The sequence below is a fragment of the Carettochelys insculpta genome, chromosome 1 (assembly GCF_033958435.1).
Source record: "Carettochelys insculpta isolate YL-2023 chromosome 1, ASM3395843v1, whole genome shotgun sequence".
Taxonomy (NCBI): domain Eukaryota; kingdom Metazoa; phylum Chordata; order Testudines; family Carettochelyidae; genus Carettochelys; species Carettochelys insculpta.
In genome coordinates, this window is record NC_134137.1 from 47,608,564 (window position 1) to 47,627,902 (window position 19,339).

General features: G+C 47.4%; 1 protein-coding gene across 3 annotated transcripts in view; it reads right to left on the reverse strand.

Moving 5' to 3' along the window:
- MIPEP (mitochondrial intermediate peptidase) overlaps window positions 1–19,339 on the reverse strand; it is a 118,418-nt gene that overhangs the window by 57,438 nt on the left and 41,641 nt on the right. For all 3 annotated transcript variants that reach the window (XR_012644127.1, XM_074985580.1, XM_074985589.1), the window contains exons 11-13: window positions 14,394–14,547; window positions 13,360–13,437; window positions 5,711–5,915 (exon numbers count right to left, since the gene is read on the reverse strand). Coding sequence is in view for 2 of the 3 variants with exons in the window: in XM_074985580.1 (XP_074841681.1) it covers window positions 5,711–5,915; window positions 13,360–13,437; window positions 14,394–14,547 (437 nt within the window). In the remaining variant the exon portion in view is untranslated. The remainder of the gene's footprint in view (window positions 1–5,710; window positions 5,916–13,359; window positions 13,438–14,393; window positions 14,548–19,339) is intronic.

The following is a 19,339-nucleotide window of genomic DNA, read 5'->3' on the forward strand; positions in this document are numbered from 1 at the left end:
GTATTTTATTTCTGCACCATTACTGCACATTTTGGCAGAAAAGCTTTCTTCTTCTTCTTCTTCTTCACCTTCACATCTTATTATAAATCACAAAGTAAAAAACTATTTGAATAGCTGTGTGAGAGACTTTATAAAGCTGTGGACTACACCTTGCTAAAGTAAACCAAACTGCAGCCAATCTGGCCCAAGATAAAACACAGTATCTTCTTAATTGTTTTAAACCTAAATCCAGTCACAATGTAAAACAAACTTTGCATTAATCCCACTCCCAAGCATAGTTCTTATCTCCCATCTGTTTGCTGAGCTCATCTATCTCTGTTTCATATTAGCCTTTCTTCAGGTGAAAGCATTTTTGCAGGTTCAAAAGACGTTCTAAATAAACTTGCAGAAGTAATCATTTTGCAGTCACATGATGGTGGTTTAAAAAGCACAATCACCAAATCTACTCCCTCTCTCCCAAACACCTTCACTCTAGCTCTGTCATCTATACCACATGCCAATAGAGAGGTACTAGAAAAAAAATGAAACATTAATGAATCAGAAGCTGTATAACTAGCTGCAACATAAATGAGAGTCGTGGATACCAAGCGATCAGTTATTTAATTTCACTCCTGACCCCACTGTTAAGCTCTCTTCTTCCCTGACGCAATATCCTCTTAAAGCAAAGATCACTTCCAACCTCAAACTTCACTGCATGTATATCAGGGCATTTCTACACCACAGTAAAACACCATGAAGCTGAGCAAACTGGGCCCAAGTCAGCTCACAAGGCAGGGATAAATATTTCACTGCAGGTATTCTGGATCATGCTGGAGCCCAGGCTTTGAAATGTAACTAGAGAAGAAGGTCTCAAAATCTGGGCTTGAAATCAACTGGGAACATCTACTCTGCAACTTTTAGTGCCCTAAGTTCAAGACAGCTGAGGTAGCTATGTACACACTCTCAACTGTTTGCAAATATGAAATGCAGCATACAATGTGCCAATCAGCTTAGACAAGCCCAGGACTTTGCTCTGCTTGCCAACAGTGAGAGCAGGGTCAAAGTTTGGCAGCTGCTATCCAATACACCGGTGCTGACTGGAGGAGTCTGAAAAGAACAATAAAAAGGAGCTCTCATCCCCCGACCCCCGCATGCACTATCCCCTTGTATGCCCGTCAGGTGATATGTGACTTGGTAAGAAGTCTGTTTATTCACGTTCATTTATTTCTGACCAGATGATTTACCTGGCATTACTCAAGTTCCTCTGGGATGAGGGGTGTGTGGGATACAGGAGTCAGGACAGGGGGTTGGGAACTGGCCGGGGGGCACTCAGTGACTGTGCAGCCCAGCGGTCAGCTGTTCCCTGGGGCTGGCCTGGGACAGTGGTCAGCTGTGCAGACGGGTTGCTGGCTGCTCCACAGCTCTCCAAGGTTGTCAGGGCGGTGGGGACCAAGCTTGCTTCCTACCCACCCTCCCCCACCCCCCCGCCAATGGTCATTCTGGAGTATAAGTTTATGTCGACATTAGACACAGAAGTCAACCGCCGAAACGCAATTTTAGACAGCATTGATTCTCCATTCCACTGCCTGGTTCCTGACCAATGGGAGATGCAGGAGGCAGTGTGGTGTATAGAGCTGCTTTTGCACCTCTTCCTAGGAACCAAACCTAGTGCTGGCTGCTTCTGGCGAGCAGTGCCGTCTACAGTGTCAGCACAGGCAGGAACCTGCCTTCGTACTCCTGCTGCACTGCTGACCAAGAGCTGCCAGGAGTAAGTCTGCACCGCAATCCTCTGCTCCACCATTGAGGGCCTCCCAACCCAGAACACTTCCTGTACACCAAACCCCTCTTCCCCAACTCCATCCTGAAGCCTACACTCTAGTCAACAGATATAATTATTTTGGGTTGCAGACATTACCAAAAAACAACAAGGAGTGAGTACAGTGACACCTTAAGGACTAACAATTGATCCCTAATAAAACAGTGGATTCCTTGTTGGTTTTGCTGAAACAGACTAACAAGGCTACTTCTCTGGAACCAGACCGACAATTTGCCTTAACTGGGTCACAAGAAAAAAGTTTGAACACCACTGTTCTGGAGACCAACAAGAGGCATTCTTCCTCCTGTGCACGATCCCATCCCAAGGACTGAGCATGCTGCTTTTCAGTCTCCAGTCTTGCTAGACAAGTTTATTTGAGGCTTTGATCCCTTCTGGGACTTGATTCCCTGGGTGCGATGCCCTAGAACTGCATCCACCCAGAGCTGTGGTTAAACAATGCCTGCATTGCACTGCACTGCAGGGGGACTGAGTGGTGGCCACTTCAACTCCATGCCTTGCCTGAGGGAGACCAAGCTCAGCAGGACAGGATGGTGGGGAAACTCCAGAGAGCATGAAGGCGGGTAACAGTGGCACACTGTGGAACATCCCAAAGGGTCTTCAGTTACTGCACCCTGTCATGGATGTCTTAAAGAAGATACTTGTTTGAAGTTGTGCTAAGTTTCATTGTAAGGTTGTCTGGCTTGTCCTGCTCTATCTGCCCACATGGCATTCCAGCCAGGGAGCAGGATCTGGGCACAGAGGCTTACCCCACTCTTCCTGCCTTGCATTCTAGCTGGGGAGCAAGCAATCCCCTGATTCTGTCAACCAACCTTCATAAATTATAATCATTATAATTATAATTCTTATGGGAAAGCGGACACACTTAACACTTTCACTTAAAGAGGTATTTTTCAAGAACATTAAGCCAGGAGTTGCTATACTTTTTCTATGTGCTAACAGAGTCAAGACAGTAAACTGGTGAAAAGAGAAAGTGACTCAACAGGTATGGGGGGTTAACTGGAAACATGACATTTTCATAGACTTGGCACTAAAAACTTCACTATGATATAGAGATCCACAATAGTCTAAAAAAATTTAAAAGATTATACAAACTTGACACACTACACAGATTACACTGAGAGATTCTACCACAACTCTCAAAGCAACAACACAATCACCTGATAACCATCTTGTACAACAAATAGGGGGAGACCAAGGAACGAGCTCTCAAAACTGGAGACTATCATACAAAACCAAGTTTCCACAAAAACTTCCACGGGGCTGGACTTTACAAAACCAAAACAAGCTATTTGCAACACACTCTTTGCTTCTCTACAGAAAAAAAAAAAAAAAAAAGACACTAACCTATCTGAACTCCTACATGCCAGAAGGGCCCATACCAGTGGTACCCTTAACTCACCTAACAATATTGTTCATATATCCAGCTACACACCTAGTCCAGCAAAAGAGTCTGTCCTTTCTTGTCGATTCTCTTTCTGCCCTCTGACCCCCATGCACATGATAACAGTTCTGTGCTGACCTGGAAGCCTACTATCACCATCCCCAGCTCAGGGAATATCTCCACCATGCCACTCAACAATGAACTCTCCCACAGAAACAATCCTGCCACTGCTCCAAGAAACGTCGGCTCTGCCTGATGGTCAAAACACCAACTGGACTTCTACATAAGAGTGCTTCCACCAATGTCCACAGGCTGTAATTGTGGACAAGAAGCATCAAATTGTTCCGCAACCAAAGCCGTGCAGAACTCAAGGCCATCCACAGTATTAGGAAACAATTCTGACATTGTAATCAAACAAACTGACAAAGAAGATGCTGTACTCATCATGAATAGGTCAGGTTATGAACTCTCCAACACCACATTGTACAGGCCACTACCCTCTGATCCCACTGAGGAATATTAAAAGACACTGCAACATCTACTCATGAAACTACCTGAAGAAGAATAGGAACAAATTTTCACAGACATACTCTCAGAGCCCCGAGTATTCTATCTCCCACCCAAGATCCATAAACTCGGAAATCCTGATTGGCCCATCATCTCAGGCACCGGCACTCTTACAGCAGGATTGTCTAGCTATATATACTTCCTCCCCTCAGGCCCTACGTTATCAGCACTTCCAACTACCTTTGAGATACCACTGACTTGCCGAGGAAACTACAGTCCATCAGTGATCTGCCAAAAACAGTACCATGGGTGCTGTGGATATAGAAGCTCTCTGCACCCACATGCAAAGAGGAACTACCAGCTGGCAAGGTACTGTGTCACCCATGATATCATGGTACAGCTGGTTGCTGAGCTTTGTGACTTTTTTCTCACACAATCACTTCAGATTTGCGGGCAATTTATGCTTTCAAGTGAGTGGCACTGCTGTGGGTACCCATATGACCCCACAGTACACCAATATTTTTATTGCTGACTTAGAACAACGCTTCCTCAGCTCTCATACCCAACTGCTCCTCCTCCACTCATGCTACACTGATGACAATTTCCACTCCACAATCAATCTTTGCCTGGACCACTCCACACAAGAGATCCACTTCCTAGATGTTACAGTGCAAATACGTGATGGTAACAAACACTATTCCAGAAAAGTATCACTACACTTACCTACTTTCCTCCAGCTTTCAGCCAGACAACATCACATGATCCATTTATAGCCAAGCCCTAAGACACAATCACATTTGCTCCAGTCCCTCAGACCATGACAAAGACCTACAGGATCTCTATCAATCATTCTTAAAACTGCAATACCCACCTGGGGAAGTGAAGAAACAGAATGACAAAGCCAGCTGGGTATCCAAAAATCACCTCTAACAGGATAGGCCGAACAAAGAAAGTGACACAATGCAACTGGCCATTACCCACAGCACCCAGCTAAAACCTCTCCAACACATCATCCCCTAGCTCTCACAGATTTTGGGATGCAGGACAGTCCTCACAGACAGCCCCTCAACGAAAAACACAATCTCTAGCAACTACACACCCCACAAAAGAATCCTAGGAACAAATTCTTTCATCACTCTGTCCACACGTCTACCCTAGTGACACTATCTTAAGACCTAATCACATCAGCCGTAGCATCAGAGGCTCATTCACCTGCACATCTACTAGTGTGACACAGGCCAACATGTGCCAGCAATGCCCTTCTGCCATGTACCTTGGACAAACCAGAATGACTAACAGCATAAATGGACACAAATCAAACATCAAGAATGGTAGCATACAAAAGCCAATGGGAGAATATATTAACTAATCTAGATACACAGTTACAGACCTAAAATTGTCATGCTCAAGCAAAAAAACTTCAAAACAGACTGCAACATGAAAGTGCTAAGCTGGAATTCAAATGTAAAGTTGACACCATAAGAATGAGTCTAAATAGGAACTGGGAATGGGTCTCTCATTATGATAAGTGCTTTTCCAGTTTAGGCTTTCTTATTTTATCCACATCCATGCTGACTGAATTAGCTCTGATGTAACACTCCTATCTTTGTACCCCCTACCATCTGCATCTTTTTCTTTCACTTTATGCATCTGATGAAGTGAGCTACAATTCACAAAAGCTTACGCCAGAATGAAATCATTAATCATTAAGGTGCCACTGGACTCCTTAATAGTATAGAAGGCTGAGAAATACATAAACCATGCAGAAGGGAATACTCTATAGCTGCACACTTAACTTTAAAATGGAGTTTGAAGGACTAAACTAAATTAACTTTATGGAAACTAAATTACCTAACAACCAGTTTACGGGGTTCATGATACGTCAGTTATTTAAAAAAAAAACAAAACAAAAAAAACACATACTCGTTCCTTCCAGAAATTAACAAGTGAAAATTATTCATCCAAACTTTTAAGAATAACAAAAATCACTATTCTTGATGTTTTACCAGTCACATGTTGGTATCGAGTTCGTCCCAGCATAGAATGCATAGCATGTCCCATTTCATGGAATAGATTCTCCATCATGCCAGGCGTTAGTAATGTAGGTGAACTCCTAGCAGAATGGGGCAGACTCAGCATAAGAACAACAACAGGGAGCTGGTATTTTCCATCTTCCGTTAACCTGCCTCCACGAATTGTAAAGTGACAGTCCTTTGAAGATAAAATGACCACGCTGAAAAAGTCATGCTACGTACACACTGTTCTCATATTTATGATATTAAATAAATGCTGATGGTGTTGCCATTAAGGCTGTGTCTACACTACAAAAATAACTTTGAAGCTGAGCATCTACAAATACCATACTTCTAAGTTAAACGTCAAACTAGGGCACTACACCATTCCCAGGAATGGTGTAAGGACTTCGAAGTTAGGCTCCTTACTTTGAAGTTAAGTTCTCTCTGTAGACTCTCTGCTGGCTACTTTGAAGTAGTGCCTAACTTTGAAGTTAGTTCCTAGTGTAGATGCACCCTAAGAGCACTGTTCTGCTCTCAGCTATATCATTGCAATTCCATTTACTTCAATAGAATTGCTTCAATGTAACATACGAGAATTTGAGTCAGTCTTCATTATACTTTCTCTTTTGCTTATTATTTCTGATTTGAGATTATAATCACGTAAAAAGATTATTTCATAAAGACATAAACAAAATATTGTAATGGCTTTAACATACTGATGAAGTTTTACTTTGTAAAAACAGCATATTTAAGTTTAAGGCATCTGTGGAGTAAACTTCCAGAAAGTTTGCCACACAGCAGAACTTTGCTCACCTATAAATATTATATATCATACAAGGCCTCTCCCCATTAGTTGGCAGAGTTTTAACAGTAATCTCTCTTACTAAGACATAATTCTTTTATAAAATATATCTAGACCGTCATTAATATAGTACAAATGGTTAGCAAAAATAATTAAAACCAAACTACAAATAAACAATAATTCTGTTACTTGACGTGTGTTTGTTTATTCACGAATTCATAAATTTCAGTCATTTGCAAACTATTTCTCAGTTGTTAATGCTAATTAATAAAGACAGGTTACTCACCGTAGTAACGGTGGTTCTTGGAGATGTGTCCCCGTGGGTGCTCCACATTAGGTGTCGGGCTCGCCCGGCGCCGCAGATCGGATCTTCCAAGCAGTTTCTGCCGGACCGCGCATGCGCCGGTGCGCGCCGCTCCCTTGCGCACTCCTGGCCACGTGCGCGATCCGGTCCCCGCCAGTTCCTTGACCAACCGCCTCGGATGCTCCTGCAAAACACTAACAGAGATCCGAAGCGGGGAGGATGGGCGGGTAGTGGAGCACCCACGGGGACACATCTCGAAGAACCACCGTTACTACGGTGAGTAACCTGTCTTTCTTCTTCGAGTGTCCCCATGGGTGCTCCACAATAGGTGACTACCCAGCAGTAACCCAAGATAGGAGGTGGGTAATCGGATTATGTGCAGCTTGTCCCCGAGAGGACCGCTGTCGAGAGACGGGTATCCTCTTGGAATACCCTGTGAAGGGCGTAATGTTTGGCGAAGGTGTCATAGGATGACCAGGTCGCCGCTCTGCAAATGTCTTTTAGCGCAACGCCCTTGAAAAAGGCTGTTGATGCCGCCACCGCCCTAGTGGAATGAGCCCTGGGAGTGGCCAATAAAGGAGTCTTTTTGAGTTCGTAACACATTTTTATGCAGGATACGATGTGCTTCGAGATTCTCTGCGAAGAGAGACCTTCTCCTTTCGATTTGGGAGCGAGAGAGACTAGGAGTCTATCCGTTTTCCGGAAGGACTTGGTCCTGTCTACACAGAAGGCTAGCGCCCTCCTCACGTCCAGGAAGTGTAGGCGCGCCTCTTTGTTAGAGTTATGAGGCTTTGGATAAAAACGAGGGTAAAACAATAGGTTCATTAATGTGAAACTCAGAAGAAACCTTGGGAACAAAGGCTGGATGCAGCCGTATGGTTACCGCCTCCTTGGAAAAAACAGTGCAGGGTGGCGTTGCCATAACTGCCACAAGCTCACTCACCCTGCGAGCTGATGTAATTCTGAGAAGAAAGGTCGTTTTTATCGTAAGGAGGCGGAGGGAAACCGTGGCCAAGGGCTCGAATGGTGGTCCCGTTAGTGCGTTAAGCACCAGGTCCAAGTTCCACGAAGGTGGAAGTGGTTTCCGAGGGGGGTATAGGTTTACCAACCCTTTGAGGAACCTGGTAACCATGGGATGGGCAAACACTGTGTGCCCTTCCTCCTCGTGTCTGAACGCCGAAATGGCGGCAAGGTGGACCTTTAACGAGCATAGTGAGAGTCCTCCTCTCTTGAGGTCCAGTAAATACTCTAATATTACAGGTATAGGCACCGAAAGGGGGGCCAGCTGTTTGGTAGAACACCAAGCCGTGAAGCGAGTCCATTTCTGCTTGTAGGTCTTCCTGGTGGAAGTCCTCCTGCTACTTTCTAGGACTTGCTGCACTTCCTCTGTGCATGTGCTCTCTAGGGAGCTGAGCCATGGATTAACCACGCTTGTAGTCGCAGGCCTTGGGGGTGCGGATGCACTATGGACCCCTGGGCTTGTGTGAGCAGATCCGGCGCCACCGGAAGAGGCATCGGTGGACGGTCCGACATGCGCAGGAGTAGGGGGAACCATTGCTGTCGATCCCATGTTGGGACTATCAGGATCATTCGGGCTCCTTCCCTCCTGGCTTTCTGCAAGACTTTGTGGATAAGCACTGTGGGAGGAAAAGCGTAAAGCAGGGGGCCCCTCCACGAGATCGCGAACGCGTCCCCCAGGGACCCCCGTCCCAGTCCTGCCCTGGAGCAGAATCGTGGGCACTTCTTGTTGTCTTGAGTGGCAAACAGGTCTATCTGGGGAAAACCCCATGCGTGGAAAATCGGTCGTAGCAGATCGGGACAGATCTGCCACTCGTGCGTGAGTGCAAAACGCCTGCTCAGCTGGTCTGCCTTCACATTGTGAGCGCCTGGTAAGTACGAGGCTTTCAAGATGATATTGTTGGCGATGCACCAGTTCCATAACCAGACTGCTTCCACACACAAGGCACAGGACCGAGCTCCTCCTTGCCGGTTTATATAAAACATGGTGGAGGTATTGGCTGTACTGATCCCGACGACTTTGCCTTGTATATGGTCTCGAAAGTGTCTGCAGGCGTTGAACACTGCTCTGAGCTCCAGTATATTTATGTGCAGTGACTGCTCCGTGGAGGACCACAGCCCTTGAGTCACCTCTTCGCCCATGTGTGCTCCCCACCCTATGAGGGAGGCACCTGTAGTAAGAAAAACTGATATTTGTGGTTGGTGGAAGGGTACCCCTGTTAGCAAGTTCTTGGGGTTTACCCACCATTGCAGGGATTTGCGCACCTCTGTTGTGGGCGACACCACCCTGTGAACGGTGTGTGCTGCCGGTTTGTATACGCTCGCCAGCCAGTGCTGCATGCTGCGCATGTGTAACCTGGAGTTCTGTACTACGAACATCGCCGCTGCCATGTGGCCCAGCAGCTGTAAGCACGTCAGGACCGGCACCGTAGGGCTGAAGGTGATGACCTGCACGAGGGAGCCGATGGCCCGAAAGCGAGTCTCTGGTAGATATACTCTCGCTGTAATAGAATTTATGCGTGCCCCTATGAACTCTATGTCCTGTGTGCGGTCTATCTTTGATTTTGCCAGATTGATAAGCAGGCTGAGCGAAGAGAACGTGCCTGCTGCGATGCGTATCATGCATAGTACCTCCTCCTTCGAGGCCCATTTGAGTAGGCAGTCGTCCAGATACAGGAATATAAGTACCCCCTGTCTGTGCAGGTAGGCTGACACCACTGCCAAGGTCTTGGTGAAGACTCTCGGGGCCGAGGAGAGGCCAAACGGTAGGACCTTGTATTGAAAATGTTCTTTGCCTACCATGAACCGGAAGAATCGCCGGTGAGCCGGATGGATAGTTATGTGAAAATACGCGTCTTGTAAATCGAGGGCTGCGAACCAATCTCCATCGTCCAGTGCCGTAAGGATGGAGGCGATTGTGATCATCCGAAAGCGTTGCTTGCACAGGTACCGGTTGAGGCCTCGAAGATCTAAGATGGGCCTCCAGCCTCCTGTCTTTTTCTCCGTGAGGAAGTACCTCGAGTAGAACCCTTTTCCTTGCAGTTGCTCCGGCACTCTTTCCACTGCCCCTATGAGCATGAGATGGTCTACCTCCTGCTTGAGCCTCGCTACATGGGAGGCCTCCTGGAGGTGGGGCCTGGGTGGAGGTCATGGCGGTGGGAGCGACTGGAAGGGGATGGCGTACCCCGTGGCTATGATCTCCAGCACCCATTTGTCTGTGGTGATCCTTTGCCACAGGTTGTAGAATGGTCGGAGGCGATGGTGGAATAGCCGCTTCGGATGACCTTGTGCGATGGTAGTGATGGCGCAGCCCTGGATCTGTGTGTCAAACTTGTGGCCTTTGGCCCTGCCCCGAGGACGCACGGCTCTGTTGGGAACGTCGCCTGGGAGTTCTGTACTGCTGGTGCTGTTGATGTCGCCCTTGCTCGTAACCCCTGTGGTACTGGGGACGCTGTTGCTGGTACTGGTACCGTCTTTGTTGAGGGTAGTACTTTTTCTTTCTGTATGGAGGGGTGTAAATCCCCAGGGTCCTAAGTGTGGCTCTTGAATCTTTACTGGAATGAAGGACCGAGTCAGTTGATTCAGCAAACAGCTTCTGCAAGTCGAAGGGAAGATCGACTATCTTTGCCTGCAGATCCCTCGGTATACCCGAAGTCTGGAGCCAGGACTCCCTTCGCATCACCACTGCCGTAGCTGTGGAACGTGCTGCTGTGTCCGCAACCTCCAGGGCGATCTGAACTCCCGTCCTCGAGGCCGCGTAGCCTTCTTGCACGATGGCCTTGAGCACCGGTTTCGTGTCCTCTGGAAGCGAGTCCATGAGGGAGGTTAACCTAGTGTAGTTGTTGAAATTATGGTTCGCTAAATGCGCTGCGTAATTTGCCATTCGCAACAGTAGAGTGGAGGAGGAGTAGACCTTTCTGCCGAACAGCTCTAGCTTCTTGGCATCTTTGTCTGTTCCCCCTGTCCTGAATTGAGATCTTTGTTGCGACGACTCCCCCACCAAGGAATTTGGTTGTGGGTGGCTGAACAGGAACTCCATGCCCTTCGCCGGCACGAAGTATTTCTTATCCGCTCTCTTGTGGACAGGTGGAATAGTCGCATGGGTCTGCCATATCATAGTGGCGGACTCCAAGATTGCTTCATCAAGAGGTATTGCTATTTTGGAGGAGGCCGGAGGTCTCAGATTTTTGAGGAGCTTATGGTGTTTCTCTTGCACCTCTGCTGTCTGGATGCCTTGCGTGAAGGCCACCCTCTTAAACAGCTCTTGAAACTGTTTGAGATCGTCAGGAGGATGGACGTCCCCCAGGGCCGTAGCCTCGTCCGGGGAGGAGAGCGAGGAACCACTGGGGTACGCCTCTCTGGACCCTTCCGGTTCCTGTTGGTGATGGTACACCCTCTCGCTAGAGGCTTGCGAGGGAAAATCTCGGGGTTCCATAACCAGTCCCCCCTGAGATACTTGAGTCTCTGTCCCCGTTCGCGATTGCCCTCGGGGATACGAGATCGTCTGTGGGGATCTTTCCCTGGTAGATTGCCGGTGGTGTCTATGCCCCGCGTGATAGGGGTGACCATGGCAGTATAGGCACTGTTCTTGGGAAGGTGACCTAGACCACTCCCTTGGTGCATACCCTCTGCATCTGGGGGAGCGAGATCGTCGAGAGATCTGGGACACTGGAGAGAGTGATTTTGGATAGTATTCCAGCGGCTCAAACCCCAGGAAGGGTGAAGGTGGTCCCAGCCAGGGCAAGGCTGGTTGTAAAAATGGAGACGGGGGCTCCGGGTAGGCTAAGGGGGACCCCTGCCTTCTGGTTGGAGTCTGCAGCATAAGCAGAGGGCTGAAAGAAAGCAACTCCGCAGCCCTGTCTGGAGAGGGGCTGCGGTGCCTCGTTTTGTGTGCAGCCTTCCCCCTCCCTTGAGGGAGGTAACTCTGCTCCCTGGCGTGTAGGGGATCTCTGCCTCGTCCGCGCCGTGCTCGGCACGCTCATGGGCGGTGCCCGCAGGCTGCGTGCCTTGCACCGCCGGTTCCCTGGGGGTCGGTGCTGCTGCTTGTGGTGCCGCCGGTACCGGCGCTTGTTTAGCCGCCGCCCTGCCTGCGGTGCGGGGCGGCTGTTTGATTATCGGAGGCTGAGCCGCTTCCACGTGGCTCTCCGTGCCGCCGCCGATTAGCTGTTGCTGCGGCTGGGGGCTGCGCGCTCCTCCCGTCCCGCTCGCTGTTGCTGCCGGCAGGGATCGGGCTAGGGAGGCTTTCCTCCGTTTTTGCGCTGATGGGGTGAGGGAGGCGGCTTTCCTTTTATGGGCCCCGGAGGGTCCCTCCTGCTGCGGCCGCTCCGGCACGTCTGGCTGGAGGGCCTTGTCGAAGAGCAGCATTTTAAGCCGCATCTCCCTGTCCTTCCTTGCTCTGGCTGTTAATTTTGCACAGAAGGAGCATTTCTGCGTGACATAGGACTCCCCAAGGCACCTTATGCATAGACTGTGCCCATCAGATGCTGGCATTGCCTCTCGGCAGGACTCACATTTTTTAAATCCTGAAGAGGACATTGTTGGTGAGTCTTTCAGTTGTTAACGGGTACTTAGCGCCTTCTCTGTGCTGTTTTTCCCCTTCTCCCATGGCCTGCCATGGCAGGAGGGCTGATGGCCCTAGGCTCCTGGCCTCCAGTGTTCCGCTTGTTACTGGGACTGGACTGAATGCCGTCCCGCTTGTTGTTTTTTTTTTGAAAAACAACAACTGGCTAACTTGCAGTAGCCTAAGAACTTGAAAACTTTAAAGAAAAAACAGTTAAAACCATTGAATACGCTAACTTGGCCTTAGCCTAGTTCGGATTCCGTCTGCAGCCGACGGCGGTTAAGAGGAACTGGCGGGGACCGGATCGCGCACGTGGCCAGGAGCGTGCAAGGGAGCGGCGCGCGCCGGTGCATGCGCGGTCCGGCAGAAACTGCTTGGAAGATCCGATCTGCGGCGCCGGGCAAGCCCGCCACCTATTGTGGAGCACCCACGGGGACACTCGAAGAAGAATGTTTTGTTATATTATGTTTTGCAGTTTATACACTAGCACCACAGTGGAAATCAGCATGTCTAAAATTTGTAGACAGCTTCACCTATAGAACTGACATTCTGGATTTTTGCCATGATACAGAGGGTATTTGACTTCAGATATTGGTTGCTCACAAGCAGCAGGTAGATAATAAGAATCACTAACTCTTAAAATGCTGCTTATTTTAGACTTTTCATAGTGCCTATACTCAGAACAGTATCTGAGCACAACTACGTGCTATTTAGTAGAAGGACTGACAAAAATAAAACGTAAAGGTAGTTGAACGATCTGTACACTATTGTATACTTTGGAATTAAGTAGTCCTAGAATCAAAATAAATTATGGATTTTTCTAAAATCACGTTTGGCTTTAGAGTTGGTCTTTTTATGTGTGAATTTGTTTGATTGGCAGTTTAAGTCCAAAAGTAGGTTGCTAACCTAACATGAAGAGTAAATGGCAACGAGTGGAGTCAGTCCGTAGTTGTTACCTGATGTGGTTTGTCTGCTCGTTGGAAGAAGTCACAGTAGATATACCCAAGCAAACCCTCATTTTCATGCACAACAGCCTGGAAAAGAAATAATAGATAATTTCAAAATGAAATTCCTGCTGAGCTAGACAAGTTGAGAAAGTATCACTCTCAGACGTCTTCCATAGGAAAGATTATATTTAATGTATTTTGCAGTCCACTATAATTTTAGATAAAACAATTTAAGAATAATTAATTCAACAGCCATTGAAATATTTATGTACAAATGTTTCAAAGCTTGTCCTTCAACCTGTAGAAACTGCAGAAATTGAGGCAAACTGATCACTCTCACAAAGAGAATAAAAACTATTACCCCATCTTTTGTCATAAGATGGCAAGTTAAGTACTCCAGGGCTGCAGATCAGAAGTTAAGTACAGCAGGAGTTGATTTACCAAGCAGAAAGATGTGAGGGTAGCCAGAACTGCCCGTGAAGATTAGCAGCGGCAGCAGCTCTCACTGGAGGCTGAGGTTAGAAGCGGGAGGGAGGGATGGAGGAGACCCCCTGGAGAATAGTGGGAGGGAGTGGAAGGACAAAAAAAACTGAGCAAAATGTCAAATAGAGAGGAGTCCTTGTCTGCTGCTTCCATCCTACTGAACAAGTCAGAAACAGGAAAGAATCATATAAGATAACATGCACAATAGAAAAGAAGGGAAGGGTAGACAGAACACTCATGCACTTTAGTAGCATGTGAAAAGTAAAGTAATTCTCTATTTCCCCCTACAGAGACCCCCAGCTATTCTGACTCTGGCATATTCCACTTGGGGTGAGATTTTTTTCTAGACATTTAGGCCTTTTCTGAGGCACCTTACTATCAATGCCTTCAATTGGAGTTAGACATCATATAAAATTTTTGAAAATCCCAGCAGTTGCCTATTTATATCCTTTGGTACCTAAATATCTTTGAAAACCAGTTCCGTGTCCCTTAAGAGACCACGTAAGCAGCTCTTCCATATTCTTTTGGGTTTTAACACTGTTAGGAATTAGAATTCTCACCAGTTTGCGAACATCTTCACACCAGAGCTCTCCTTTCTCAGTTTGCTCCGCATAGAGAGAGATTCCTAGGAGCTGGTTGAACAAGAAGTTCAGACCTTCCATACAAGCCCCAAGAGAGAAAAATGGACAGTACAAACTGGGCTCAATGTTATACCTAAGAAAACAAACAAAAACAAGTCCAAATAATTGTTAAGCTTTGTTGTAACGTGAGGTGTAAATTATGGTTTTGATTCACTTATCACAGGCACAACGGCACTGTATGATGCTCATTTTCTGTAACCCACTATCTTTCAATTACAAAATTAATTAAACTTGACAACACCCTGGCTCTTACGAGAGACTTTAATCATTCAGACATTTGTTGGGAGACCAATACAGCAGCACAGAGAACAATCCAATAAGTTTTTGGAGAATGCTGGGGATAACTTCATGGTACAAGTGCTGATGGAGCCAACCAGGGGCCATGCACAACTTAACCTGCTGCTCACAAATAGGGAAGAACTAGTAGGAGAAATGGAAGTAGGTGGCAACCTGGGCTGCAGTGACCATGAGATGGTAGATTTCAGGAGCCTAACAAAAGGAAGAAAGGTGAGCCATAAAATACAGAACCTTGATTTCAAAAGAGCAGACTTTGACTCCCTGAGAGAAATGATGGGCAGGAACCCTTGGGAAATGGGTTCAAGAGAGCTGCCACTATTTTACAGAAGTCTTATCGAAGGTTCAGGAACAAACCATCCCTCTGTATACTAAGAAACGCAAATATGGTAGGCAACCCGCTTGGTTTAACAGGGAAATTTTTGGTCAGCTTAAACTCAGAAAGGATGAGTATAAGAAGTGGAAATGTGGACAGCTGACTGAGGAGGAGTATAAATTTATGGCTGGAGAATGCCAGTGAGTAATCAGGAAAGCGAAAGCACAGTTGGAACTGCAGCTGGCAAGGAATGTGAAGGGTAACAAGAAGGGTTATTACAGGCATGTTAACAAGAGGGTTACCAGGGAAGGTGTGGGGCCATTACTGGATGAGAGAGGTAACCTAGTGACAGATGATGTAAGAAAAGCTGAAGTACTCAATGCTTTTTTTGCCTCAGGCAACACAGACAAGGACAGCTCCCACACTCTGGTGCTAGACAATGCAGTATGGGAAGGTGGAGGGCATCCATCGGTGGGGAAGGAACGAGTTAAGAGCTACCAAGAAAAACTAGATGTACACAAATCCATGGGCCTGGATTTAATGCACCCAAGGGTACCGAGGGAAATGACAGACATCATTGCAGAGCCTTTGGCCACTATCTTTGAAGACTCTTGGAGACTGGGAGAAATCCCAGATGATCGGAAAAAGGCAAATTTAGTGCCCATCTCCATAGATCAGTCAGCCTTACCTCAATCCCTGGGAAAATAACGGAGGGGATCCTCAAGGAATCCATTTTGGAGCACTTGGAAAAGGGGAATGTGATCAAAAGAATTCAACATGGATTCACCTACGGCAACTTATGCTGGACCAATCTGATTAGCTTCTCTGATGAGGTAACAAGCTCTGTGGACATGGGGAAGTCAGTGGATAGGATATACCTTAACTTCAGCAAAGCTTTTGATAACGTTTCCCACAACACTCTTGCCCATAAGTTAAGGAAGCATGAATTGGATACATGGACTATACAATGGATAGAAAGCTGGAGTGATGGTTGGACCCAACAAGTAGTGGCGAATGGCTCACTATCTGGATGGCAGTCAGTTTCAAGTGGAGTGCCCCAACACTTGGTTCTGGGGCCAGTGTTGTTTAACATCTTTATTAATGACCTATATGAGGGACTGGACTGCCCCCTCATCAAGTCTGTGGATGACACTAAGTGAGGGGGAGGTAGATATGTGGCAGGGCAGTGATAGGATCCAGAGTGACCTGGATAAATTGGAGGATCAGGCCAAAAGACATCTGATGTGGTTCAACAAGGAGAAGTGTAGAGTACTGCATGTGGGGCAGAAGAATCCCAAGCCTTGTTACAGGCTGTGGACCAACTGGCTAAGCAGCAGTACAGTGGCAAGGGACCTAGGGATTATGGTGGATGAAAGGCTGGATATGCATCAACAGTGTGTCCTTGTGGGCAAGAAGGCTAACAGCATATTGGGGTGCATCAGGAGGAGCATTTTGAGCAGATCTAGAGAAGCTGTTGCTCCCCTCTATTCAGTACTGGTGAGGCTAAATCTGGAATATTGTGTCTAGTTTTAGGCCCCCCAGTATAGAAAGAATGTGGATGTGCTGGGGCAGGTTCACCGGAGGGCAACGAAATTTGTTAAGGGGCTGGAGCACATGAGCTATGAGGATAGGTTGAGGGATTTGGGCTTGTTTAGTTTGCAGACAAGATGACTGAGGGGTGATTTAATAGCAGCCTTCAACTTCCTGAAGGGGAGTTCTAAAGAGGATGGATAGAAACTGTTCTCAGTTGTGACAGATGGCAGAACAAGGAGCAATGGTCTGAAGTTAGAGGGAGAGGTGTAGGTTGGATATTAGGAAAAACTACTTCACCAGGAGTGTGGTGAAGCACTGGATTGTGTTGCCTAGAGAGGTGGTGGATTCTCCATTCCCAGAGGTTTAAGTCCTAGCTTGACAAAGTCCTGGCTGGGATGACTTAGTTGGGGTTGATCGTGCTTGAAGCAGGAGGCTGAATTTAATGACCTCCTGAGGTCTCTTCCAGCCCTATGATTCTATGAAAAATAACCTAATTTTTCAAATGAGGAAAGTGAAGCAAAAAGTGTTAAGCCATACCATTGCAAAAGATCGCTATAGTATAGATGTAACCTTACTGTTGAGCAGTATGCAACTTTACACATGAAGGACATAATTTTCACAGGTGCTAAGCACTCGGACCTCAAACTGCTTTTACTAAACAGCTCATCTGTTACTAATGAATGTTGCCCGCTGAGTAGCAAGATACCATACCATTCATTATAAGCATAATGCAAAAGACATAACAAAATGCCAAAACAAAAAGAATTGTAAGAGTGGATGAAACTGGCTTAGAGACATAAGCAACTTAGCGCTCAGGATCCCTGAAAATCAGTGACTAAATATTGTGAACTGGGCACCAAAGTTGAGATATGTACAGTCAATGAACACGTAATCCCTGAAGTGTCCTCCCAAAGTCACAGTCTGTGGCAAAACTGGGAATAGAATCACTAATGCCTGTGTAGTGAAGTGCAGTGGCCCCTCCCTAACTCAGAGGCCAAGGGGGCCTCTTAGAGACCTTGGTTGGCAGGCCCAGAACACCTGTGCCCTGCTCCCCACCCCCTCCAGAGGGTAGCACCTGGGGCTGAGGCTCACTAAAAGGCTGGCCTCTGAGCAGAGCAGAGGCCTCTGAAGGGGTTCCTGGGAGCCGGAGCCAGAGGACCCAGGCCAGACTGCCAGGCTGGCGAGAGCCACTGGCCAGCCACCCTGACCAACCCGGAGGGCCTCAGCCAAGCCTGCCGCTAGCCAGGTACCTGGACTTTCACCACTCACCAGGGCCCTCGGGCCTGCAGTGAGCCCCACGCCCTGAGGACTCGCCGGAGCCGGGGAGCCTGCCCATGACCAGCTACCCCAGGGACCCAGACGGGCATGAGTCTGGAGTCCTGCCTGCCACTGACAATGCTGAGGCTTCGCACCTGCCCAAGCCCATGATCCTGCCCCCCAACCACTACTCAAATAAGGCAGAGATGCCCGACTGGCCAGACCTGCCAGCTGCCACTTATCCACAAGAGACCTGCCTTCCTGAGCTCACCAAGCACTCCAAGTGGGACTAGACGCCGATGGAGGTGGACGTAGGAAGTGGCCTGCGGAATGCTCCATCTGAGCCCATGATAGTGTGTTACGGCCTAGATCCCTGCTGCCCAGCTCAGGGTCAGGATGCAGTGGAATGGAGTGCCTGTGTCCCACTAGCCCAACCCCTGGAGAGGTAGTCCTTCGCTGCTCCCACCCCACACTGCCTGTTTGTTTGACGTCCACCCTGAACCAGGGCCAGGCTCACTGACTGCTCGTTTGGTGCCTGCCCTGAACTGGGGCTCGACCAGGCCCCTCTGGTGATCTGCGGTTGATGCCCTGCCCTGAGGCTAGGGCCTGAGGATGTATGTTGCACGACGGCAGCCATGTATAAGGGGGCATGCCTCTGGGGAGATGGCTGTCAGGCCCAAGAAGGGGCTGAGACCATTACAGCCTGACTCTTGCATGACCTTCAACAACAAAAACTTCCCTTTTCCCTGAATCTGCGTAGAAGCTGCCAACAATTGATCACACACTAGCAAGGGGAGCAGGTGTCCTTATACCTGCCATTTCTTCTAGAGCTTTGGAGTACAGCATGACGACATTCTTTGTGTGCTTTTTATTTAGAAGATCTTTGCTCCTTCCATCTTATATGCTTTTCCTTTTTCCTATAATCGTCTTTTATTTCTCCCTGACCAATGAGTAGTCAGTGAAGTCTAAAGTTGCATCAGGAAGACTACAATAGCTGTATACCCCCAAATATGAGAATCCTGATATTCCAAAGCCCCTGATCAAAAGGCTTAACTATAGCAAAAATGTGAGAGAGTCATTTTCTTCTCATCCAAATTGCTCATCCCAATACACTCAAAAGACAGAGCTTTATAACTAAACACTTTGGTGCTGTCTTTTGGAGTGATGCTGCTTATAAATGCAGTTACAATTCACTACCCAACTTCAAAAGGCTGTGGTGCACAGCAGGACAGGATTACTCTCAACTAAGTCACTGCACCTGTTCTTTTAAGCATTCCAATATGGATTTGTTTTTTCCCCACCCATCATCTTTTATGTTATCTCTATAATGCATTTTACCTGCTACCACCATGGCATCATTTGCTGAAATTAGCAGAAATGTTTATTTGCAAGACTTCACATATTTGCATTCTCAATCCTGGGCTTATTTCTAGCTTCTTGCATGTGTATCATTCTGTTTCTAATG